Genomic DNA, 27,261 nt, shown 5'->3' with positions numbered 1-27,261 from the left:
AAAACCATTTTTAGGCACAAGCCATATTAAAAGTGGGGTGCATATAACCACCTCAATACCATTAACATCAATAATCAGGAATGCAAATTAAAAAAGAGCACCTGGGGGGGGGGGGCTTGGCTTACCATGAGAGGATGTCTCTGTTACCAGCTGTAATGACCACAAATAATTATGTAATTATCAGGTCTGTACTTTTTCTTCATCTCGTTTCCCTGACCTCAATGTCTGCGGTTAACTCACAATTGTCTGTATATGTACTTTGACTGAGGATCACACTTCATGCATCTGTTGAAGTAGACCGTAGCCCACAAAAGCCTATGTCCTAATACTGACAAGCAAATGCATCATACCCAAACAAAACATCTGCAATTTATATACTACACATGAAAAAATATAGTCACATTTGAAGTTTATCAAATAAGACATAGTAAGAGCCCATGGCTGTCAACGTTTCTCCTTTTTTAAGGGAAATTCCCTTATTCCAAATAGGATTCCTTGCAAAAAAAGGGAAAAGTGGACAGCCTTGCAAGATCAGTCCAAAGGCCCGTCTGGCCCAGCCTCCTGTTCTCACAGGGACCCCTGTGGGACGCTTGGAAGCAGGACCTGAGCAAAAGTGGGTGGCAATGTTTTCCTCTCTCTCTTATAACATGACAACTCACGGATACTGAAGGAAGCAAAAGCTGAAAAATTCAGGACAGATAAAAGAAAGTTCTTCTTCACACAGCATAGTGTGAACTATGGAACTTGCTCCCATGGGAGGCAGCAATGGCACTGGGAGGCAGGCAGGAAATGACCCCAGGACTGTGCGCTCTCTCTGTAACATTCAGGTGTTAAGGAGAAATAGAACGGAGTGTCCTCAGCATACTGGTGGCACATTGCCCTGCAACCCCAACTGGCATATCTTAAATAGCTGCCAGGGGGCCAAGAGGTACTCTCCCAGTGCTACTCTCTGGACCTGAAGGTAGGATTGGAACCGCTGTAATACACTGTCCCCAGTCCAGTCCAGGATGGTGGACGGTCTTCCTTGAGTGCTGATGAGAGACCCAGAAGCAGGAGCAAGGTCACACTCCTCTCTACAGAGGTCATCCATCAGGGCAACTAATGGCTCTAAATAATCTGGGCCCTCCAATAATACTTGTAGCTGCCCCACCATGGCTCTCTCCACCACCTTCCCCCAAAGGGGGTCTTGCCACCTGGTCAATGTTCCAAGCCAAAGGGCCTGGAGCCGGTTTCTTCAGAAGCGGTTGCATCACGGCCTCTTTCAATGCAGCGCGGATCTCCCTCACACAGCAAAGCAGTCAGGCCACTCTGGACCCACCCGGGCAGCCCCACAAGCCAGGCGGGTCTGGGTCAAGGGGCCGGGCGCTTGCCCACCTCGGCTGGCCGCTGAAGCTGCTGCAGCAACGCAACTGCTGGCACATCGGCAAAGCTAAGCAGGATCTGGGGTGGTTTCGAATTGGATGGGGGCGCTTCGTGTTGAGATTCCTGCCTTGCAGGGGCTGGCCTAGATGACCCTCGGGGTCCCTTCCAACTTTACAGTTCTAGAGTTCTGTGATTCCGTGTGGAAACTTGTCCCACAAAAGCTGCAATGCGCTCCGGGGCAAGGCAGCGCTTCCGAGGGCTCTGGAGTCCGCGGCGAGGGAGGCTGGTGGCCGCCGGAGGAGGCTCCGCGGAGACCCCGCCGCCCGCCCGCCCTCCCCTCCCGGGCCCGCGCTGCTCCAGCCCGAGGAAGCCCGGCGCCGCCTCGCCCTCCCCGCTGACCTCGCCGCCGCCTCAGGGGCGCCGCTCCGCCTCCTCGCCAGCGCCGCCGCTCCGCCTCCGCCTCCTGCTGCCGCGGCCGCCGGCCCGGCCTGCTCCCACGACGAGGGCGGGACGGGCGCCCGGCCGCTTCCTCTGCGCTTGCCCGGCGCCCGGCGGGAGGAGGCGCCGCTGGGCCGAGGGCGGGACGCGGCCCGGCAGCCGCCATCTTGGCCCGGCCCGGCCGGCTCCTCGCCGCCGCCGAGCAGAGGCCGAGCCCAGCTGCGCCCGTCGGGCCCGCGCCCCCGCCGAAGGGTCTTGGTCCGCCCCCCCCCCCGGTCCGCGGGGCAGAGCGGGCGAGTCTTGCAAAACGTGGTGCGCGCTGTGAGGCCAACGTGGGCACCCCGAGAGGAAGGCTCTCTGGCGGCCCCTGGTTCGGGGCCAGCGCCACCCTCGTGGGGCCAGCCGGGCTACGGGCAGCACCCAAGGGGGCAGGAGACGCACCACTTGGTCTCTCTTTCCCCCCACATCAAATTGGGCTGAGGGGCTCCAGTGGTCGCGAATGTGTGTAAAATAAATGGAGCTCTGCTTCTCAACAAGACCCTGCTTGGTGGGTGGGGGGCGATGGAGCACTGCGTCCAGATGGGCAGCCATGGGATTAGCAGGTGGCCAGGTCTTCCCACGCCTGACACAAGACAGTTCTAGCAGTGTAAACTATGTGCAGGTGGCTTCTATTGTTTGGAGTTATGGTGACTATTTGGAACTTTAAAATACAGGTACCATCCTGAATTGAACTCAGAAATCATGAAATTCAGCTCTCTTGAATTTGGCCTCTTTGCAGCCTGTTCCATTCAATAATCAGGTGGTGACATTTTGAAGCAGCTGTAGCTTCTGAGAGTTTTTCAAGGGCACAAAGCTTGAACGAGGGGGTTGAACGAAAACACAATGCAGGATTAGATTTATTTTACAGCCCAAGCCTGTGTGTAAGGCCCAGTGTGTTCAAAGGGGGCTTCAGTCTCGTTCAGTAAGGTTCTTGCTTTCTTACTACAGTAGTTGAGGGCTTCTGTAGCAAAAGAATGCTGTGTCTGCTGACCAAGCCTTATTAGGGTTTTCTAAACTTTACAGCATGTTTTTCTTCTTTCAATAATGTCAGCACCAAAAAAAGGCCATAGAAAACCTTTCTCTCTTTGTAGGTCACCTTTAAGATACTTAGGTCATTATGAGCTGTCTCAGAATTTCCACACATTGGAGGGGCCCCAAACCATAATGTGCACCAAACTTCACATTAGAATAGGCCTGATTTACTCTTTCACTTGTTTTAACTTTCATGGCTCTTCAAAACATAGAAAATGGGAAAAGAAACTTTTTCTTCTTGCAGCACATCATTCACTAACATTTTAGTACTGCTGGACATTACTTGAACACAGAAACTAGATAGTAATAGTTCCTGTCTGAACAGAGGACTGGGAGAGTTTCTAATCTAAAGTATATAACGAAAACACAATGGGAGCCTCCATAAATTCATCACACAAATCTCTAGCCTGTCAATAGGGTCATTAAATGAACATGAAGCATAGCTGCTTGAGATGATTGTCGTCTGTTTGCACAAAAGGAAAACACTCCTATCAAGGGAGTTTGTATCGTTTTAGTCTCTTGCAGCAAATGGCACCTTATAACTAACATTGTTTATGTGGCAAACTTTCCTGGAGTTTGCACTTTTATGGGGGAGTTACTACTAATTTTGAAAAGAAAGGATTACAACTGTATAACACATGAAATTCTCCATGCTTGGGGAATGTGCCTGTGTAAAAGCCACAACCAATATGGAGCCATTTGCAAAGAAACAATGATTTATTTCCTCCTGCAAGGAAGTCAAAGCAAATGCCAACATAGAAAATCCACTTTCTCTGTTCAATAAATTATGCCCTTCTTGCATCCAAATAGTTATCTTTGTTGATGGTTTGCAATAGAGGCAAATTTTTTTATGCTTAATATTGTTCTGCTCTTGGTAGCTTTCTTTGCTGTTACTAATACTTTGCTGTCACCATAGAAACAATTTAGGAGGAATGTTGGAATTACAGAGTTTTTCTGCATTCAATTTTATTTCATTTTCTGTCCAACTGTATAAATTATAGAAAAATGTTGCACATGTTAAATTGCAGACTATATCAGTTACAAATGCTGTTTTATTTTGTGGTATAGATTTTCTCTCCTACAGGAATTCAGCTTTAACACATTTTTTGCTTAAAATGTAGCCCCACAGAAGTGCATTGTATAGGAAACCTGCAATGAAAAAAAAATCATATGGGCACCCTACAAAATTAGCAGTTATGTAGCCAATGGTTTAGATTGTGGTAAAACTTACTTTTGCAAGGGGGAAGGGGCAGGGCTATATTTCAACCTGACAGTGAAACAGAGAGAAGGCATAAGTACCAACAGTGGTGTCTCAAGGAGGCACTAAACACAGATTTAATGGTCCAATGCGTTTCAAAGATAGTCTTCCTCAGGAATAAATTACCTCTGGCTGCATTCACATGTAATGCTAAGTCATCATTTGCTTAGCTGTCCTGTGTTTTTAATGTGTGCGCCTGGTGGTAAGCAGCGAAGAAGCACCAACAGGATTGGTTTCTCTGCTCCTCGGGTTCCATCCTGCTCTCTGCAGAACTCTCAGCAGGATTTAACCTGCCATTCATCAGCTGATGAGTGAAGGTGAAGGTTAAAATCCTGCTGCTTTGACTTGGCTCACCAGTTCTCTGTGGGTGCAGACCAACACCGAACCCCTCCTCCTCCTGCCAGCTGACATCACCACCATTGGGTGATGACAGCTGATTGACAGGTGGGCAAGGTTTTGGCGAAATGGCCTCATGGGTTGGAGCCCCTTGGGGACCCAGGTGGACCAGCAGGCTGGAGGTTCCCCACTCCTGGTTTAAATAAGCTTAATACCAGTAAGCTATGGACCATAGATGTACTGCACAGTCATCTCTATCAGGGTATAATCCCAGGTGCCTTATATTTTCTGATTTGGGCACTACAAGGAAACCAGTGGGACCTGCAATAAAATGTTGCAGTGTAGCCTCACTTCCCAACATGAGTCCATCTGTTTAGGATTTCAGCCAGGCCTCCAGGATACTCTATTCAATTCTACCAGTGGTTTGGGCAACATACAGTTTGTCACAGGATCGTTGGGTTGTGTGTACCAGATAAGTGCTACCACAGTTGGTAAAATCTCTGCGTCTTTACTGCTTGTTGTTAAGAGGACTGCCAGAGAAGGGAGGGGGGATTTTAAAAAGGTATCCTAGTGAAGAACTTTTTATTATTTATTTATTTATAAATAAAATTTTGCTATTATTATATGCCACTTAGTAAAAACAAAATATCGTTTACATTAAATAGCATAACATGCTTATTTTCAAATAGCAATGAAAATAGACTTTGAAACAAACAGACCTAATAAAATTATAAAAATATGGATAAAATCAGTTTTAAAATCAGGTATATATAATTAAACTGGGTAGATGTGTAATTATTTCAGAACGTCATTCACCACGGTCTTCACATGTGGGTGGTTGCAGCTGGCGAGGCTGGCAAGAGTCCAAAGTGCCTGTAGCTTGGGCAACATCTTAGCTGGAGAAGACGGTGGCCCAGTCCCAAGAGGGGGAATCTGAAAGAGGAGGTGACCTTCCTGGAGCCCATGGAGGAGGAGATATCCATGGAAAGGAAGGCTGAGTGGAGGAGAGAGAGTCTGCCTTGTGCAATTGCCATGCTCTGGAGCTGGTGTGATGGTAGTAGGAGCATCTCCACCTGAAAGCGTGTCTCCAGCCCCATCCACCCCCATTATTCAACCTGGACAACTGAGGTCCAGTGCCGAGGGCCTTCTGGTGGTTCACTCACTGCGAGAACCAGACAGGGAACAAGACAGAGGGCCTTCTCGGTAGTGGCACCTGCCCTGTGGAATCCCCTCCCATCAGATGTCAAAGAAATCAACAACTATCTGACATTTAGAAGGCAGCCCTGCTTAGGGAAGTTTTTAATGACTGATATTTTAAGGTATTTTAAATCTTTTGTTGGAAGCCACCCAGAGTGGCTGGGGAAACCCAGCCAAATGGGCAGGGTATTATTATTATTATTATTATTATTATTATTATTGGCCTGGGTCCTGGAGACTCTTCCAAATGTTGCAGGATCTGAGTCTTTCTCTTCTGTCCCAAATAGAAGACAGCTGAGCTCAGGAAGGTACTGACAGAATTGACATGGTGGCAGTAGCCTTGGCTGCCATCTCCAACAGCATGGTGTTTTAGACAGTCCTTTTCTGTATAAATGTAATGGAGTCCAATAAATTCTAAATATTTTTTGTTGTGTAAGATCCATAGACACCTTTGGTACAGAAGCTGAAACACTTCCCACTGTCTAGGTAATATAGGAACCTCAAATTCTTTGTTCCACTCATTTCTTGAAATCTGCATATCAAATTGATTTAGTGATAGCAAATATCTCTAAAAAGTAATCATGGGCTTTTTCATTTCAAAGGATTTGACCAATATTTCTAATATCTCTGGTATCTCAAAAGCCATAAAAGCCACTCCTTCTCTCCTTGGGCTGCTGTGCCTTCCAGAACTTCATGCCAAGGGAGCTGAACAAGGACAGCCGTAGGATGGGGAGAAGAGAGGATTGAGGAGGACTGGAAGAAATTTAAGAACTATTTACAAAAGTATTGCAATTTGAGTGAATGTTAAATAAGATGCTAGATCAAAATAACTGAGCACCACTAAATTTAGAAGTTTTTAAGAAAATAAGTAAGACTGTGAAATTTAGCTTCTTCTGAGAATTATAAGATTAGGAAATATAGAAGGGATATAAGAATTTAAATAAGATGATAAATTGCTGACAAAATGTTTTAACGATGAAAATGGGAGCGGGAGATGTGAGGAAGTCCAAAGAAAATGTGAAAATATGTTAAGATCAATGTTACATTGTTTATCATGTTTATTTTTATTGTAAAACTTAATAAATTGCTTTAAAAAAAAAAAAAGGACAGCCGTAGGATGAGGAGAATGGGCCTCTTGCTTTGTCATACATAAAAGTTAGAACATGAAGTCTGGCAATCCCATGTGTCTGTGACTACAACTGCTTAATGAAAGTCACTACTGTTGCCAGTTGTGCTTCTGTTCTTTGGATACCGTCCTAGGAAGTATCACAAACAACATTTACTGTATTGCTCCCACCCACTCACAACTAAAGCTGGTGTGATGATAAAGCAAGCGAGTGTTGCTGACATGTGTAGGACCAATAGAGAGAGATGCTGGCACATTAACCAGCAGATCCTGGCATTCATCCAAATGGAAATGGGGCTGCCTGGCTGGTTCTTGAAGGCGAGGCTAGGCCACAGGTAGTCCAGTTAGGGCAGGGGGTTGGCAACCTTTAAAGGCCAGTGGGCACATTTGAAATTTTGATAAAACGCTGTAGGCGTCTTTCACAAAATGGCATAATATAAGACTGCTGCCACATCTAAAAGAGCAGTAAAAGAGACAGGACCCCCACCCACCCAAAAAGTTACAGGCATGCCCACACCTTGGTGAGGAAAACGCATCTACATCAGCAGCCAAGATGGAAGGAGGCGCAGCCAACGAAATGTGGGCAGGGCTGAGGTGGCATGAGAGGAGTGGAGGAGAGGCTGACCAGAGCAGGGAGAACAGACCTTTGTGCACTGTAGATTTGTGAGAGAATATATATATACTGAGATCTTTTGTGGATACAGTAGGAGATACTGGTGGGCACCACTTGGGCAACCCCATACACCAGAGAGTTACCATTGGTTTATGTGCCCGTCACGCTGAGAGGCTCTCTCCTTGCTCTTTGCCAGTTGTGTGATGGTGCTGTTTCACTTGGCTCAGTTCCCACATACTGTGTGGAATTCACTGTCTACCAGCATCAGCATTTCTGCTTGTTACAGGACAATCTCACCTTTTCCTCTCTCCCCCCCCCCACCCTTGTGTTGTTCTGGGGGTTCTCCGAACCCTCCAGAGTGGATTGGGAGGGTCATGTGTAGGGATGTGTATAGATGCTAGAAGAGGGTATATTTACTAGATATTGTCCTTCCTTCCTCATGTTTGAGTTCAGCAGAGTGCATCTCTTTGCAGCTTAAAAGGGAAGCTCAGGTGTACGAGTTTTAGCCTTCTAGTTTAAGTAATCCAGGATGCTTTAAGGCAGAAAGTTCACCTAGCACCTTCATTACATCTTTTTAGGCACCAGGTGAAAACCAGGCCTTTGGCTGGTTAATATTCTACAGCCTCTTAAATGTGTCTGTCGGGGGGGGGGGTATTGTTTTGCTGTTTTGCTTTACTTATTTGTTTTTATCCTGTGTTTTATTACCTGAACCACCCTGAGATCTTATGACGAAGGGCAGTATATAAATACAGTGGTACCTCGAGTTAAGTACTTAATTCATTCCGGAGGTCCATCCTTAACCTGAAACTGTTTGTAACCTGAAGCACCACTTTAGCTAATGGGGCCTCTGTGTGATTTCTGTTCTCATCCTGAAGCAAAGTTCTTAACCTGAAGCACTATTTCTGGGTTAGCGGAGTCTGTAACCTGAAGCGTATGTAACCCGAGGTACCACTGTAAAATAAAATAGTAACTTTCAAACATGTTGCGACAAGATCCAGGGAAGACGGTATCCAAGACTCTTGGGCTCTTTTCCAAGTTCTGGGGGAGAAGGTTCTGTCGTAGTTAGAAACCTTTCTGCCATTGCTTCTTTGTGGTACCTGTTTACCCTGCTACCCACTGATTTTCTTTGTTTTCTTGTTCCTGCCCATCTGCCCATACATTGAAAGGGGAGCAGGGATGTGATGCCAGATCCTTTGGCTTTGTGAAGGGAATTTGAGGGACAGGGAGTCACGGCAGCGTCTGTATTAATTCTTTGTTTCATCTGTTTGGGGCTCCAAAGGATCTTGTGCAATGCTAGACATTCTCTAGCCCAGCTCAGAAGCAGAGGAAGCAAGAGAAGTCCAGCTCTGCAATGTTTTGAAAGCCATGAATTGTAGCCAACTAAGTTCAACTCAGAGTAGACCCATTCTTAATTGATAATTTTAATACTTTTTGTAAACAGCCTAGAGCTTATATTTCAGTCAAGTAGTATAGATAGATAGATAGATAGATAGATAGATATAGATAAATTTAAACCAATGGGCATGAATACCTTAAATTCATGACTTTCAGTGGGCTTGCTCAGAGTATAACTGAGTTGGACACAACCCCTAACAATTTCTTATTATTTTGTTGCGGTATTTTTTTTAAGCACTTAGTTCCCCTTTTTACTCCCTAAAGTAACCTGGTCCTCTTGTCCCACGATGCCAGGGAGCCACTTGTGCAAGTGTGAAGTATGTGTAGCACAGTTGCTATTGCATCCATTCCTTGCAGCAAAGGGGCACCACAGTTGACAAAGGGTGCCAAAGCGAAACAGACAGAAAACATTCCAACATCCATAACTCCTGGGCTGTGTGCTGCCTGTACAGTAGAGAAGAAGGAGCAATTCCATCTCACCACACAACTCCCACAACCTTGCACCAAAATTGTGCAGACAAGGACACATTGCAGGGAGCCTGGATCCTTTTAAACCATGAAGCCTCATTGCCTGGGAACAGCCAGGAGGGCTGAATGCTAGGGGAGTGTTCCCTTAACTTTGCTGAAGCTTAACTAGCTATCTGACAGAGAAACCGCAAACCCTAAACAGGAGGAGGTGGTGCTGTTGGTTGGGTTTCCACCTGCTGGTTATGGTGCTGTCACTCACAGGGGCTCAGGGGCCAATCAGCGTCCACTTCTGAGGCTGAGCAAGGGATGACCTCCAGGCCATCTGATCTGAGAATCCTGACTCCTCCTCATCCTCAGATCCAGTCAGGTCTTGGGCTTCGCTCAGTAACAGGGAGGGTGGTCCAGATTATCCTCCGGCTGAGGCATGGCACTCTCCTTGCTCAACAGATGTAACACCAGTATAGAACCCATAAAGGAAGTTACTGAATAAAAGGGGTGTGATAACTACCTTTGGCAGTTCATCTACTTTTCTTTTATTGATCCAATTATGTGAGATTAAATATATAAATTGCTGCACCCCTTCTTCACTGCTATGGAAAATGGCTGGAAGACAATATAAACTTGGGGCAAGGATAGAGGGCAGATGGGCAGGACTTGGGAAAGGGGGCAATCACACTATAGATGCCACTATAGCCCCTAAACCTGGTAGAGGGCAGAGTCCCCAGTGCAATGACTTTCTGGAATACTGAACAAAACATAGCCCCCAAAACCCAGACCCAAAAGGAGGGGGAGGGGGTGGCTGGGTTGTCATACATGATGGGTGGGGCTGCTTTCAACCTGGCTTGAGAGCAGTACATGTGAAAAGGATCTAGGAGTCTTGGTTGACCACAAACTTGACATGAGCCAACAGTGTGACGCGGCAGCTAAAAAAGCCAATGCAATTCTGGGCTGCATCAATAGGAGTATAGCATCTAGATCAAGGGAAGTAATAGTGCCACTGTATTGTGCTCTGGTCAGACCTCACCTGGAGTACTGTGTCCAGTTCTGGGCACCACAGTTCAAGAAGGTCACTGACAAACTGGAACGTGTCCAGCGGAGGGCAACCAACATGGTCAAAGGCCTGGAAACGATGCCTTATGAGGAACGGCTAAGGGAGCTGGGCATGTTTAGCCTGGAGAAGAGGAGGTTAAGGGGTGATATGATAGCCATGTTCCAATATATAAAAGGATGTCACATAGAGGAGGGAGAAAGGTTGTTTTCTGCTGCTCCAGAGAAGCGGACACGGAGCAATGGATCCAAACTACAAGAAAGAAGATTCCACCTAAACATTAGGAAGAACTTCCTGACAGTAAGAGCTGTTCGACAGTGGAATTTGCTGCCAAGGAGTGTGGTGGAGTCTCCTTCTTTGGAGGTCTTTAAGCAGAGGCTTGACAACCATATGTCAGGAGTGCTCTGATGGTGTTTCCTGCTTGGCAGGGGGTTGGACTCGATGGCCCTTGTGGTCTCTTCCAACTCTATGATTCTATGATTCTAAGTGGATCACAAGTTTGCGCATATTGTTCTTTTGAAAACTTTCATTTCATTTGGACACGTGCAATACTCAATAAGTTCTCCTCAGCTGACCGTAATCATCCATCCGGACAGGCTACACATGTGGAGCATTTATATCTTTATAGGGAGAAAAACTCAGCAATTGTGATCAGAAAGCAACAAGATGTCCATTCTGCCTGCCCATAATTTATAACCCACTCCTGCAAAATATCACCTGTCCAGATAACTTAATTTAATATTTAATGCAATGTTTATTCCCTTCACAACATGGCTTTTAAGGGAGATGTGAAAGGCTCATCCTTGACCTCTTGCATTGTTTCATTACTGTTAACCTTTTAACCCTTTCTATAATCAATCAAATGAGTATATGTTGGAAGCTACAGTTCCATGTTCTGATACACAAATTTAGGCCTAATTAAGCATGTGTATTAGCATACAGAACCATGACCTCAGTTTCTGATGCAGGTCATAACATATTCAGGAGGAATTAATTGAATTAAAAAAAAATGCACTTAGGAAATTTGGGAAGAAATAGTTTGTCTTTGGCAGTATTGCAGAGAATCCTTGTGATGTGATAGAAAGGCTTGTAATGGTATGGCCCTTCAGTTACATACTGTACAGATGAAGAAGAAGAAGAGTTTGGATTTGATATCCCGCTTTATCACTACCCGAAGGAGTCTCCAAGCGGCTAACATTCTCCTTTCCCTTCCTCCCCCACAACAAACACTCTGTGAGGTGAGTGGGGCTGAGAGACTTCAGAGAAGTGTGACTGGTCCAAGGTCACCCAGCAGCTGCAGGTGGAGGAGAGGAGACGCAAACCCGGTTCCCCAGATTACGAGTCCACCGCTCTTAACCACTACACCACACTGGCTTTCATATCTCAGTTTCACCGACTGCTTTCATATCTTAGTTTCTAACACTGCCTGTAATCTCGCTTCTCACTGTGAGGGAACCACCAGAAGGCCCTCAGAGCTGGACCTCAGTGTTCGGGCTGGATGATGTGGACAGAGACACTCCTTCAGGTATACTGGGCCGAGGCTGTTTAGGGCTTTAAAGGTCAGCACCAACACTTTGAATTGTGCTCGGAAACATACTGGGACTGGTGTTATATGGTATATGATTATCTCTCCCAGTGGCTACATATAGATGTTAAAAAACATGGGGGAGAGGACAGAACCCAGAGGCACCCCACAAGTGAGAGCCCAGGGGTCTGAACACTCATCCCCCCCCCACTTTCTGGACATGGCCCAGGAGGAAGGAGCGGAACCACTGTATAACAGTGCCCCCAGCTCCCAGCCCCTCAACCAGAAGGATGTTATGGTTGATGGTGTCAAAAGCTGCTGAGAGATCCAGCAGAACTAGGAAACAGCTTTCACCCTTGTCCCTAGCCTGCTGAAGTTCATCGACCAGTGCAACCAAGGCCGTTTCAGTCCCATGATGAGGCCTGAATCTCGACTAGAAGGGATCCAAATGGTCCGCATCCTGCAGGTGTGTCTGGAGTTGTTCAGCAACCACCTGCTCAATCACCTTGCCCAAGAATGGAAGATTTGAGACTGGGCAATAGTTGGTCATATTGGCTGGGTCTAAATATATATATTTTTTAAGTGGTAGCTTAATAACCGCCTATTTCAATGGGTCTGGGAAGGCTCCCTTACAGAGAAAAGCATTCACCACCCCGCAGAGCCCATCGCCCAGCCCTTCCTGGTTCGCTTTTATGAGCCAGGATGGGCAAGGATCAAGGAGACAGGTGGTCGGTTTCACTCGTCCAAGCAGCCTGTCCACATATTTTGAGGTAACAGACTGCAATTGATCCCACGCAACTTGACTAGACAGGACTCTAGCACTCTCCTGCCCCGGCCCTGCTCCCACAGTGGAGTCCACCTCTTTCCAAATCTGAGCGACTTTATCTGCAAAAAACTTTGCAAAATCATTGCAGCAGATCTTGGAGTCCTTACCAGGCCCCAATGGCGAAGGTGGTTCTGTAAGATTGCAGATGACCTGAAAGAGTCTGCTGCTGCTGTTTTCTGCAGATGCAATGGAGGTGGTGAACAAGGTCCTCTTCACCATCGCCATTGCCACTTGGTCCGATTCAGAATGAGTTTTCTGCCACCAGCGCTCTAGGCGTCTCAGTGATTGTTTCATCACCCTCAGCTCCAGGGAAAACCATGGGGCTGTCCAGGCTCCATGCAATCAGAGAGGATGCTTCAGAGCCAGACAATTGATAGCCCTGGTTAACTCTGCATTCCAGTGGGCCACCAGCTAAAAGGCCATCAACATGGGATAAAACATCCCCTACCATTCTCTGGAAACCATTTGGATCCATTAAGTGATGGGGGCGGATAATCCGAATTGGTCCTACCTCCCTGCAGAGGGGAAGAGTCGCAGAGAAGTCCAATTGCACCAGGAAGTGATCTGACCATGGCACTTCTTTTGTTTCGCTTTTACTTAGTGTCAGATCACCCACATCCATAGAGGTGAACACCAGGTCAAAGGCATGTCCGTGACCATGAGTTGGGCCAAACTCATTCAGGGACAGCCCCATGGAGGCCATGCTTTCCACGAAGTCCTGAGCGGCTCCTTGTAAGGTTGTGTTGGCACTGATGTTAAAATCCCTTAGGACAACCAAACTAGATGTCTCCATGAGAACATCCGCCATGACTTGAAGCAGCTCAAACAGGCAATCCTTGGTGCAGCGGGGAGGTTGGCACACCCAAAGGAATCCTGTACTGCCCCTATTGTCCAACTTCCAGAACATGCACTCAAAAAACTGGGTCTTCCCAATAGGAGGCCTAGTGTAAGCTAGTGACTTCCTAAAAATCACTGCAACCACCACTCCCCACCCACATGACCTGGGTGGCTGTGCTTAAGAGAAACCTGGTGGACAAGCAGTGGCAAGAACAGGCCCATCTGCTTCATCCAACCAAGTCTCTGTCACACATGCCAGATCAAGTCCTCCATCCACAATCAAGTCGTGGATGACAGCTGTCATGTGAATCATTGACCTGGCTTTGCACAGCAGCACCTTAAGGTCGTGTGGTTGATTCCAGTGTCCTTCTGGTCAAGACCAGACCTGGAGGCAGGGATAGTCCTCAAACAATGACTAAGCCTGCCTCCTCAGTAATGACATGGTCTAGTCTTAGGGTAGCTCTTCCTCCTGCCCGTGATCACTGAGATCGGGTGTCCCAGTGCATCCACACCCCCACACACCCCGTGGAACTTGCCCCAGCCATTCTGTTGGCTGGGGCCCCCAGGCAGCCCTGACCCTCTCCCCTTCAGATCAGAACACAAACCATACAACAAACCAATAGAACAGTAGAAACAAACAAACAAACAAAACAACAACACACCAAACAAACAACCAATAATAATAATTTACAATCATGCTAAAATTAAACCATTCCCCGGCTCCAGCAAAACATCCATCCCACCCCCCAACAAAAACAAAAAAACAGAAACAAAATTCAAAACACCACAGACTATTTGAAACACCTAAAAACATTTAAATAATTACTTAATAACGTTAACACAGGAGGGCTGGCCCTCATCCTTGTCTCACCCCTGAAGACAGGCGGGCTTTATAATGCTTCCTCGGCTGCTGGACCACACCCAGCTGGGGCAGCAGCTGTTCCCACTTTGCCTGCCTGCCCAAGGACCTGGTCCCTGCAGTAGTCTTTGCCGTTCTCTTTGCTTCTGTAGCAGCAGCAGCAGCAGTCCTCCAGGTGGGGGAGACAGCAGTCCTCACCGAGGGGATACTCCTAGGGCATTGATTTTAAGAGAAGGGTCATCCCTGGAAGTTATTTTCAGTGCTAAGCCTTCACCCAAGTCCACATGAAGTGAATATGTCTGTGAATGCATTTCCCCCTTACTACTAGGTCTCCGCTCCTATACTTTTGTTCAACAGCAGAGCATGTGGTTTCTGGAAAAGGCAACCTCAACACTATCACCTCCATGGGAGGCTTGCAAATCCCTCTCATACTCCAAGAAGCTGTAGGCACTGGTGGTTGTCAACTTTCCTCCTCAGAGTAATCCTGATACGTAAATTAGAATGAGTGGCGGTTCGTGGTCCATGGTCATTCAATGAGCTTCAAGGCTGAGTGTGGATTTGGACCGTGATCTTTCTGCTCTAAATCCAACACTCTTTGGTGAACCACTGACCCATCCCATTGTTTGACTGGAAAATCTGTGAGAGAATGTTGTTGACATTCATAAGAGCGTAAGTAGCGCCTGACTGGATCAGATCAAGGGCCTGTCCAGTCCCTCAGTGTCCAACCATATGCCTATGGGAAGTCCACAAGCAGGACATGAACTCCTTCCCCCATACCTGTTTCCCTGTGGCTTGAGTTCAGAGGCAGGTACAGCTGTCAGGACTAGTATCCACTGGTAGCCATCTCCACCATATTTTGTCCAATTCCCTTTAAGGCCAGACTTGGTGGAGGGAATGTCAGTTTAACTATGCACTCTGTGAAGAGGTACTTTCTTTTAGTCTGAATCTCCCACCATTCCACTTAATTAGGTCCTAGAGTTATGAGGGAGAAAAATATGGACTCTTCATGCACTTTCTCCAAGCCATGCATCATCCTATACATGTCCCCACTTCCTCACCTTCATTCTAAACAATAAAGGCCCCCCTCCCCGCCCTTTTCCTTATGATGGAGTTGCTCCAGCTCCCTGATAATTTTGGTTGCCTTTTGCTGTGCTGAAATGTCATTTGAACATTTTATATCTTTCTCCATTATCAAAACCCATTGTTTGATGCTAGGTAATTATGGGTATCATTCAACCAAAGCAAAAAAAATAAAAATAAAATTCTGCTGATTTCAATGACCAAGTTAAACATACACTTAATTCACCTACAGTTGATACAAGTTGGACTTTAAATGTGCTTAGTTTTGGATGGATCATGCTATATATTCTTGTTTCACATTTTAGGATAGTGATCAATGAATCTCTTGATGCCCCCAGATCATAAATCAGTGGGGCAGGATCAAAAACCAGACTCTCACAATGTTTGTAGCATTGTATCATGGCCTATTGTGTCTGATAACCAAATGATTATATAGTTCAAGTGATTCCACACCATTTCCATCAACTACACAATTCTTTAACTTCTGAATCATAGTCTATATTTGAGAAATATCAAGATCTGGACAGGTAACCAAATTAACTTGGCAACTCATGACTTAATTAAAATTGTTGATATGTGTGCTTGGTATGGGGAAAATGCAACTGTATCATTTGATTATACCAGTAATTTATGAAATTGCTAGGAATACCAATAAAAACATGCTCATAAAATCAAACATATTTCCCATTTATACTTTACTCATTTTTTATGGAGAATCAGATATATTTAACATTCATCATTTATGCTTGGCACCCATTCAACCAGCACATGGTTGTTAAAACATGTTATACGGGTGAAATTTGGAATAAAAGTAGTATTGGTTCTAGATAATTGCACACAAATAAATATGGTGAGAATCCCTTTCCCTTGCTGAGATAAAAGTTTTGCTTTTGCCCATTTTATGATTCTGCAGCACTGACCACTACAGAAACACCCAAAATAAAACACCACTCTGACAGTAGGTTTAGAGATCTTTACTTTTATATTTGAACAAAGTTTGTCAGTTTAAAGAAATAGCATTCATGTTACACAGTTACAGTCTCTATTTACAGTTATCATTTTATTTAATATTGTGTTAAACTTGGTTAAACTATTTTATTTTATACACTGAAGCTAATCTATCCTGGGTACAATCTAGTACCTTGTTAACCACATACTTCTTTCCCTTGAAATCAGTGAGATTTAGAAGTGCTTCCAGCTTTGCCCGGATTCTAACCAGGGATAAAGCTAGGTAATTTTAGACCCCTGAATAGTCTTACAGCCCCACCCATTTAGATACATTCTTGGTATGTTAGATAAAAAACTAAAACAGATTGCCAAACCTGATTTAAAAAATGAACTCTGAGCATGTGCAGTTCACATTTTAAATTAATTCACTATCGTGTACAGAATCACATTTGCTTAAGAATATGTTTTGTTGTAGAAAAGGGGGGAAATAAATTAATAACAAATTATAAAATAATAAAATGAGCAGCTGCAACTATGCCAAGATAGCCAACCCTGGCAGTTTTTTGCGGCTCTAGGGCCCTAGATTTCACTCTTCAGAACCAGCACAACCACCACTTGCACCCGGAATCATTGTTAGTTTCCTGCTGTACACTTTCCTATAACATTTTATGGCTCTGATCTCTTTTACATCTTTGGTGCAGTTAATTTATGAAGAAACAGCAGAAAAAAGCTCAAGGATCTACACAGCCATGTCTGTGGCTCTGGTGATGTAAACTCTAGCATACAGTACTGTATATGTAAAAGCCATACAGCCTTTATTTGTTTCCATCAATATTACAGCTACAGTCCTATGCATTCTTTACATAGGAGCAAATCCCATTGGAATCCAAGTAAAAATAGTTAGGCTCTAACCTACAGCTACTTTTTAGTCAAGATAATCATAATACTAATGCTTAAGAGTTGTATCTCCTTCTGGGATCCCACAAGTTACTATTAACTGGGGAAAGTGATCAGCAGAGAGGCTTTTATAAAAAAGAAGAAGAGAGAAGATCCGTTTTGCCAAAAGCCTATCTTTGTGGAAGCATTCGGTGGACATTTTTTATTTCCACATTAAAATTGAGTGTTGTCTATTTTAAGTAGCTCTGTGCTGGTCATTTCCAAAAGCTTCTTTAAACATCTAAACATTATTTTTTACTCGGCAGATAATGTTTTAGAGTACAAGGTGGTTTGCTAAGAGCTAACCTATCTTCCTGTCATTAAGAAATTTATATTGTTAGTTGTGTGTGCAGTTTCACTATTTAATTTATTTTTTCGCCTTTGGTTGGGATGTCCTAAATCATAAGCTAGCAAGAGCCACAACCCAGTTACTCCCAGTATGAGAAACCAACAACAGGCGTTACTGCTTCCTCAATCTTTTACGCTCTAGGTGGGAAACGTCGCCCGTTCAATGCCTAGTCCGACCTGGGCTGCTCTTGGTGGGGGTCCAGGACTCGGAGCGGCGCTTTCCTTGCTTGCTTTTTGTTTCAATGCGGCTCCGCCACCATCTGCCCCTCGGCCGGCAGCGCCATGCCCCCCCCCCCGGGTCTCTCAGAAGAGACCGAAAGAGAGGCCGGGGGAATTGCCCCCCCCCCCCGGACACAAGCCTTTTCTGCTTAAAATGCCCCCGGGAGACAGGTGTGTGTGGGGGGGGGGAGAACAGGTATAGTTGAAGACGAAAGGAGAAACCAAAGCGAAAGCCGTGCTCTCCTCGGGACAAGGACCAGAGGGCTGCTGCCCCAAAGGATGAAGCGGGCTGGCGCCTGGCAGGTCTGGGCCGGGCAGCTCGGGGGCAGCAGCATTAAGCTGAGCTGAGAGGGGGCTCTCTGCGCGGGGAGGCGGCGTTTCGACCCTATCCCCCCCCCGGGGGGGGACGTCGGGCGTTTTTAAGAAAAACCAAATTTGCTGCCACTTGTGTGCAAAAGACAGCAAGCCAAACCAGCCCCCTCTTCTGCAAGGCTGCTTCTTTTTGAAGTAAGGGCACCGTGAACTCCTTGGAGGGCGCAGGAGGCGGCGCTGGGGGTCGGGGGGGGGGTCCTTAGCAAGGGCTTTTCGGGTCTGCAGTTTGGTGAATAGCAAAGGGGTTGCGCAGAAATGTCTATAATGTAAAGTATTCACTGGGAGGACCGTGCCCCCCCCCCCAGCGCAGCTCTGGTTTTTGCCCTCAGCCCTTGTCCGGGGGGGGGGCTTTGGCGCTTCCGAAGCAGCCGCTGCCCGAGGACCCCCCCCCTGCGGCGGCGGCCAGGGCGCACGTTGCGGTGTTTGTTTTGAAGGCGGCTGGAGCCGGAGGACGCGCCGCGCCGCCACGTGCTGCCGCCTCCCGTCCGCGTCGGGGCGGCTGGGCTCCGTCTGCACGCGCGCTCGAGGATCAGTGCCGCGAAACCGGGTCATTGGAAACCCCGCTTTGCCGCGCGCCCCTCCCCACAATTGCAGGAGCCCCAAAGCAAGCCCGACTTCCCCCTGCGGTGCCAATTCTCCCTGGGACGCCCCGCCGAGTTGTTTCTTAATCCACAAAACTCTGACAAAGTCTGAAGTTTTATCTGCCCCCCCCGCCACTTGTTTGTTAAGGCGCGCGCGGGGGGGCCTTTAAAATAAGCCGCTCGAGCCCTCCCTGCCAGCCCCCCCCCGGCTCATCCTGCCCCGCTTCCTTCCCGGGAGTCGGAAGTTGGAAGCCTCGCTCCCTCCCGGCCGCTGTCTGCAGTCGCTGCCCGCCGCGGGATTGTTTGGACTGCCGCGTCTCCGCACCCGGAGAGCGCGCGGCTTCCGCGGGCCGAGCGAAGACGCTTTTCGCCGCCGAGCCGGGTCCCCCCCCGCCTCCCCCGGGGCAGAAGCGGCAAAACAACCAGTAACCGGAAAACGCGAGCAGCTCTGGCATCTTGAGTCTGATCCGGCCGGAGGGGGGCCGGCGGGGGAAGACCTCCCGGGAGGGGAGCGAGCCTGTCCCGCCGAGGTGCCCCCCCCGCCCCGGGCGCGCTGGGCGATCCAGAAGGAAATCTCTGGCAGCTCCTTCCCCGCCTCGCCGAGAGACCCCGATCACACCCCCTGCCCACCCCCACCCCGCCAAGGAAGAAATCAAGCGGGCGCGGCGGGGGGGGGGGACACAAACGTGTAGCAATCGCCGAAGAGGCGGCGGCCAGAGGTGGCCGAGCGAGCAGAGAGACTGGGAGCGCCGCGAGGAAGCGAGAGACTCGCCGCCGCCACTGCCGGGAGCCTCGGCGCTGGGAGCGCAGCCCGGGGACCCCCCGCCCCGCCCCGCCGCCGCCGCGCCAGGGTCTCCCCGGCAGCGCAGCAGCCCTTCTCCGCCCTCGCCGCCCGGCTTCCCCCGTCCCCTCCCGCCTGGCTGGCCCCGGCCGGCTCTCCTCCCGCTCTCCTCCGTCCCAGCCCCGCTCCGACGCCGCCTCGACGGACCAGCGCCCCCTCCCCGAGCCCCCTGCCCAACGCGCTAACTTGTGGCTGTTGTGATGCGTATTCCCGTAGATCCCAGCACCAGCCGGAGGTTCAGCCCGCCTTCCAGCAGCCTGCAGCCCGGCAAGATGAGCGACGTGAGCCCCGTGGTGGTGGCGGCGGCGGCGGCCGCCCAGCAGCAGCAGCAGCACCCGCAGCACCCGCAGCAGCAGCAGCAGCACCAGGAGGCGGCGGCGACGGTGCCCCGGCTGCGCCCGCACGACAACCGCACCATGGTGGAGATCATCGCCGACCACCCGGCCGAGCTGGTGCGCACCGACAGCCCCAACTTCCTGTGCTCCGTGCTGCCCTCGCACTGGCGCTGCAACAAGACGCTCCCGGTGGCCTTCAAGGTAAGAGCAGCCGGCGAGACGCCCTCGCCCGCCCCGGCCCGGCCTCGCTCCCCGCCGGACCTTCTCCTCCTCCTCCTCCTCCTCCTCAGGTGCTTCTTTCACCTGGCGGAGCTGCTCCTCTCGGCCGCTTCCCCTCGGACCGAGAGCAGCCGCGCGGCCCCCCGTCAGCGCCCGGGGTAGAAAGCGAAGCCTCGACGGGGCGCGCGGAGGTGGCCCTGCCGGGGTCTCGGTCCCTCCGCCCGGGGCGCGCCCCCTCCCCGCTCTGGCTCTCTTCTGGTCCCCGTCCCACTTCCTCGCCGGCGGCAGCCTTCCCGTCCCTCAACTTTCCTACCTCTTTCGCTGCTCCGCGACCTTTACCACAAACAGCTTCACTGAACTACAAGCCACACAAGCTTTGCCTCTCCACAAACCTGGAGCAGCCGACTCACAACTGCCATATATCCATATGGATGTGGCTACTTAGTATAGATCCATACATATCCCACAAAAAGGAGCCCTCTATTCCCTATGGTTAACCCTCAAGGGGATTTTATAGGGGTGTTGGATAACTCTAACAATAATGGCTCTGTCCCAAACTTATTTGTTTATGAATAAACCTTACTGAAGTCAGTGGGCACTCACTTTTTCACCATATTTAGAATCCCTGTTGATATTTTTGTCAGTTCTCCATTAACAATCAACCCCCTCTGGTCACTTCACTCTTAGCCATAGCAGTCCACCGCTACTTGCAAGAGCATTCCCCAATAACATACACTCTCCTTATTGCGTGACACCTTAAACCCCACTGATGACAAAGCATCTCAGACTGTAAGAGACAATACAGCAACTCCCCACTTTAGTAAAATATCCCTAGCCATACAAAGTTATCTTCCAAATCTCTCAGCTAATAACCAGCTTAACCACAAACGTTGGTTGCATCTAATTGATGATCAGGGTCAATTATACCCTCAAAAACATCAGGCAGGGTCTTGGGGGGGCATTTGAGCTACCCTTTTCAGAATGAAAGAAAGTGGTGGTTTAGCCCCCCCCCCATGTTTCCTTTAATATGTTTCAAACTTCCAGTACTAGACATCTTTCCCTTACTTACAGCTTCTAAAGCTATTTCAACTGATATATATATATATACACACCGATAGAAATTGGGTGTTTGCGTTATGCTGTTACTTTTGATGCACTAGATTAAAAAAAAAAGAATTTAACAGAACTTCTTGTGGGAAGTTTCTTTTTGCAGTTGTGGGAAGTTTCTTTTTGCAGTTGAGTATATCAGTCCAAAGTATAAGATTTAAAGTTCTGTTTGGAAATTGTCGAAACGTACATACATCACATAGGGAATTACCATATTTTTCGCTCTATAAGACACACTTTTCCCCTCCTAAAAAGTAAGGGGAAATGTGTGTGCATCTTATGGAGCGAATGCAGGCTGTGCAGCTGTCGCTGAAGCCAGAAGAACAGGAGGGATCAGTGCACAACGATCCCTCTTGCTCTCCTGGATTCAGGGATAGCCCCGCAAAGCCTCCTGAGCGAAGAAGGAGGAGCGCTCCCTCTTCGCTGAAGAGGTTTTGCATTTCTTTCTTGTTTCTTGTTTTCCTCCTCTAAAAACTAGGTGTGTCTTTTGGTCGGGTGCGTCTTATAGAGCGAAAAATACGGTATCTTGATTCACTGAGTAACAAGGATGAAAGGGCCTTGAAAGAGTGGCAGAAAGGATGGGCTACGGGTTAGCGTCTAAAGATGGAAAAATGGGGGAGCCGGGCACTTCCTTTTTCCTGTGGGAGATTGTGCTGGACTCCTGCTGGATGAATTAGGAAGTGTTTGCCCAGAAGATGCTGGATTTGCCAGGAGAAACAGAGGCTGTATTATTAGAAGGTTCACACATCAGTTAAGTACCACCCAGATCTAAATCAGGAATGTTTTTAATTTTCTGCTAACATGCTCACACCCTTCTCACTTTAGGAAAGGTAGAGTGCTTTTCCCTTCCACTTTGATTTCTTGTGCATACTTTACAGTACTCAGTTATATTTGCAAAAATTTTACTCATTTTTTCCACAGTGGGACATCCCAAGGCATTTATTGTCCCAGCAGTGGATAACTTAAAAAATCTAAAAGTGGCACATAGGGATCAGGTATATGTACAGGGAATGTAAATTGAATCAATCCAACCATTTCCTCAGGACCAAGCCCTTTCCCTTAGCGTTTGTCAATAGCCATACACTTAACCCTCAGTTGAAAATCGTGCACAGACAGAAGGATGCATAAATCCAGAATGCAGCAGCTAGGCTGGTGACTGGGAGTGGCCACCAAGAGCATATAACACTGGTCCTGAAAGACCTACATTGGCTTCTAGTACGTTTCTGAGCACAATCCAAAGTGTTGGTGCTGACCTTTAAAGCCCTAAACAGCATCGGCCCAGTATACCTGAAGGAGCGTCTCCACTCCCATCGTTCAGCCCAGACACAGAGGTCCAGCTCCGAGGACCTTCTGGCGGTTCCCTCACTGCAAGAAGTGAGGTTACAGGGAACCAGGCAGAGGGCCTTCTCGGTAGTGGCACCTGCCCTGTGAAACACCCTCCCATCAGATGTCAAGGAAATAAACAACTACCTGACTTTTAGAAGATATCTGAAGGCAGCCCTGTTTAGGGAAGTTTTTAATGTTTGATGTTTTATCACATTTTTAATGTTCTGTTGGGAGCCGCCCAGAGTGGGCGGGGTATGCATAAATAAATAAATAAATAAATAGATGATGATTCTCCAGAGAATGGACTGTACATTTCACACAGTGCAGGAAATGGTGCTGTGTTTGTAAATGGAAAACAAGACATTATTAAAGCTGTGGAGAAATTTGACAAGGTAAATTCAGTCTGCTGGATTCCCCTCCTCTAACAAACAATGACTTTTTCAGCTGTAGGTTTCTTGGAAATCCAGTAGTTTCAGTTTTGATGATGGCTGTAATATGCCATGCATTCTACTGTTGTTGAATAGCTTTAGTGTTTAGTAAAGTTCTATACTTTGTTCAAAATTCAATGGACAAACAAACAGTCCATGGAATTTTGGATTCCTCCAGGTAACCTGTTTTTACTGGACACTTGTTACAAGGTGATTGAAAAAGTTATTGAAGGTTGCTTCCCCACCCCTTTTTGGAGGGTAGCAGAATCCAGTTATTTGAACTCGCCAGCAGCCTACTATGCAATCTGCAATCTTTCTTCATAAACTGCGAGAGATCTGTGCCTCAGATGTGATCATTATTGTTCTCTGTCTTGGCTCTACATGATGCAGCTTGCAGATAGCAAGTTGAGATAGAGCCTTGGAAAAGTAGACTTTCTCTCAGGGAGTCCTTTTTTTCTCTTGTACATCTGCCAACATTCTCAAGAACCGTGTCAGTTCTTCTTAATACTTTTCATTCGCAGAGAGTGCTGATAGGAAAGGGTGAAGTTTTTATTGTACTTTTGATCAGTGTTAAATTACACTGATGTTGGATTTGTAATGCACAGAGGCAAGCATTATATCCCATTGCAATTAATATATGCTTGTCTGCTCAGTTCTGAAGTGTTTTGAAGGCAGCCTCCAAAAGAAATCTTGAAATGCATGGGCACAGGCAATATGTATGAAGAATATATCCCTTAGACAAACAGGACAGGTTTGGTTTTTTTTTTTTTTTTAAAAAACCCATAAATCACATGTCTGCCCATGGTCAGGTATTCATACTTGCACCAGTTAACTTGGGTGACTCAATTCAGTGCTGACTGCATAAAGATGCTACTGTGGTTTGTGCCTTATATGTATGCAATAGATACCTTCCTGTTGCAACATCCAGATGCCCTCCAGATATTTTGGGCTGCAGTTCCCATCACCTCCTGCCAGCATAGCCAATGATCAGGGTTGATGGGAGCTGTAGACCAAAAGGCCTGGAGGGCACCATGTGGGTGGAAGGCTGGTATAAACAGCCAGGACTGAGGTGTCAAATATGCTGACCTGTGCCCTGAACATTTTCCTGATCTTTGTATAGCATGCAGAAAGAGCTTTCACTTGTATAATGTGACAGAGCAGTGTACTTTGTTTATAGCATGGTGTTGCACTAGAGGTAAATGAGGGCACATGGTGTTGGTTGAGGTGGACTTTGGTAATAGGGTGCCCTAAACAAGAACAAAATTTGGTGCCCCACCTTAATACTTCTTATTTTCACAATAGTTCCTGTTGGTGCTTTGAGTAGGCACCTGTATAAATACAGGTTTTTAAATATATACTGTATCGGCCCGAATATAAGCCACACTTTCCCCCCAAATTCCGACCGTGAAGTGCGGCTTAAATTCGCGACCTTACAAAAAATGGCTTTTACAATATCGCTGCTGGAACAGACATACGGCAAAACAGAATGGGTGTGAGTGCCTGCCGAATTTTAAGGGAGCAGCTTATTTGTGGGCGCAGCTTATATATATACACAGTGCTTTTTTCTAAAAAAATGTTTAGGGGTACTCTCATTTTGACTCAAGAAAATCACCATTTTGTAGTTCAAATCAGGAAAAATAAATACAGTAAATGGACAAAAGTACAAAGAACATGCATTACCTCGTATTACACAGTTCACAGCTCAGAGTAAGTTCCACATTGGCATGAGGTTGTGTGCACTAACATCCTCCCTCCTACTTCCAACTCCTACTTCACACATTAAACGCTCACTTCTGTCTGAGACTCAGGAAACACCGGGACAGAAAATGAGGCTGCCATCAGGGGTAGCAATGGAACTGACGATTCTCCATACTAGAGAAGAAACAATTTTCAAATTTTCTTTTAGTTTCTTCTCCCATTAGATGTTTAGGGGTATGCGTCTTGCTGTGTTCCCCTCCCCCCAGTGTGTGTGTGTGTGTGTGTGTGTGTGTGTGTGTGTGTGTGTGTATATATATATATATATATATATTTGCCTCTCCCCCCCCCCCCGGCTTGGCTCCCTGGGGAGAAGACCCTCCCATACCGCCCTAAATCTGGTGCTGGGGGTGGGTGGGTGTGAGAGGGCAGGCAGGGAGAGAGAACCTGGTAAATGCTTTTCCTAGATGCCACTGATAAAAGCCTCTCAAGTGATTTGTAGGAAGATTGTGCTGAAACCTCCAATATATATTTACAAATGTGTTTAGTATATATCCCTTGCATATCATTGCATATCATTCCTAATTTATCTTCTGAGGAAAAAACACCTGTTGAAAATTGCATAGAAAGATACACAATGTACAGAATGACGTACATTCATTTTTGTAAAGTATTTTGGTTTTAATTGTAGAAACTGAAATTGCATACAGTTCTGCTTTAGCATCTGCGTCATCTGAGTATTTCAAATTTGTCACTAATTTAAAAGTAATCTTATATATTTAGAATGCTTAATAAAAATACACATTGACCTAAGAATTACATTGACCAGATCAAAGTGTTTATATATAGCATTTGCTTTGAATGGGCTTAAACTTGCTGCTGAAATTTGGAGCAGTATCTCATCACAGCTCAGGTGAAGTAGATGAAGTCCATTCTAAGCTGAGGCCACCTCTTCCCATCAGATTCCCATGGCATGACTCATTCTGTATGGTGGGACTGGACCCATTTAACCCACTGGTAATGTTTTATTGTATCTTGTATGGTCACTAACTGAGCATTCACAAATAAGAGAGAGAGGGAGTGTGTGTATGTGTGAGAGAGAGGCCTACCAAGTCAGTGGGACTATATGAAAGTAAGTGGTTGAAGGATTTGTAGTCAGAATTATTAGAAAATTGTGTCTAAACTTTTTGCCGACTCTGAAAACAGTAATACTAGCAAAATGTTTTTAAGATAGCAACAGCAGCAAAAAAATACATTTAGGTGGGTATAGCTATTCAGTAGCACTGCAGAAGTTAAAGGTCAGCATTTCCACCTAACCCCCAGTTTTCAGAGTTTATAACTCAGCTGGTTTAAGTAGCTTCAAGCTGAAATTTGGTGTACAAATTGTAGGCACACATGCATTTCTAAATCGAACAAAGCATAGTGTAGGCATGTTGCTCTTTTTAAAGCTACAGGGAGGTGCTACACTTTAAAGAAAAATATTAAATGTACTTTCGGCCATAGCTAGGCAAGAAGTTATTTTTAATACAGAAGATTTTAGGGTAATTAAATTTGATTATGGATGCTATTTTTATAGAAATGTATTCCAGTATTACAAATAGTAATAGCCTTAAAAGAGATTTTGAAGGATTTATTCTTGTTCTAGTCCAAATAATCTTTTTATGATATTTTTTATTTATATGGTATTACTTCCCAGTGACATGACACCCTACTTTCAGTTCACATCTGGAGCTCTTCAGGGTAAACACTTTGGTCATTTCAAGCCATGTTGGCCTGAATTTAACCAAATTGGTTACCAGGCTAGCTGGATGAAATTATCCTTTTTTAAACAATAATTTGAAAGTTTTAAGAAGCTTGTTCATTTTGTCATAGACTTTCTCCTGAGCCATTAAAGTTTTGCATGGAAAAAACACAACTACTTATGACATGGCATCTTTGGAAATTAGATAATTAGAAAAAATGAATTTCAATGGTGCATTCGAGGCGCATTCGAAAACGGAAGCAATTATTTCTGGGTTTTGGGCGTTCAGGTTCCGAAACGTTCAGCTCTTGTGACACTTGAAAACTGAGGTTCTACTGTATTGTGAGTCACTCAGAACATATACTTCATTGGGCGACCATACAAATATAGTTAACAGTAATAGTAAATCCAGTTTTTCATCCTGGTTCATTCTACCCTGTTTTATAAGACCAAATCATGTTTGAGGTAGGCAGTGCATAACTGGGCAGGATAGCTTTGGGAAAGGGAACCTCAGAAAAGAGCAAAGTAGCAGCAAGGCCAGCAGAGAACTGGCCATTTGTATTACAATCATCACTGAAGAAAGCACCACACTCCAAGAGTTCAGAGATATCAGTGGAGGCATGCTTGTGTCTGAGCTAAGGACAAAGTCTAGCTGTCCAGTGGCCTTGTCTTGTGGGGAGCAGTGGGGGGGGGGGGACGACAACTCAGTCCAGATTCAAATGTGCC

The 27,261-nt window shown here is 46.6% G+C and overlaps 2 protein-coding genes across 12 annotated transcripts in view; one reads left to right on the top strand and one right to left on the bottom strand.

Moving 5' to 3' along the window:
* Window positions 1–1,866, bottom strand: part of SUPT3H (SPT3 homolog, SAGA and STAGA complex component) — a gene marked incomplete at its 5' end in the record, with an annotated part of 301,070 nt that extends 299,204 nt beyond the window's left edge. Inside the window, one exon of one of the 2 annotated variants that reach the window (XM_080997474.1) lies at window positions 1,762–1,866. Of the gene's footprint in view, window positions 1–1,374; window positions 1,520–1,761 lie in introns of those variants that run through there. The other variant, XM_080997476.1, reaches the window with a different exon arrangement.
* The window catches only part of RUNX2 (RUNX family transcription factor 2), a gene marked incomplete at its 5' end in the record, with an annotated part of 232,070 nt that overhangs the window by 53,695 nt on the left and 151,114 nt on the right, over window positions 1–27,261 (top strand). For 9 of the 10 annotated variants that reach the window (XM_080997414.1, XM_080997416.1, XM_080997411.1 and 6 more), the window contains one exon: window positions 19,901–20,220. In XM_080997414.1, the coding sequence (XP_080853540.1) occupies window positions 19,901–20,220 (320 nt within the window). Of the gene's footprint in view, window positions 1–19,884; window positions 20,221–27,261 lie in introns of those variants that run through there. The other variant, XM_080997412.1, reaches the window with a different exon arrangement.

The sequence above is a fragment of the Podarcis pityusensis genome, assembly GCF_964106645.2.
Source record: "Podarcis pityusensis genome assembly, chromosome: 3".
NCBI classification, from domain to species: domain Eukaryota; kingdom Metazoa; phylum Chordata; class Lepidosauria; order Squamata; family Lacertidae; genus Podarcis; species Podarcis pityusensis.
The sequence above is the reverse complement of the archived record's forward strand: the minus strand, read 5'-3'. Positions and strand labels throughout refer to the sequence as shown.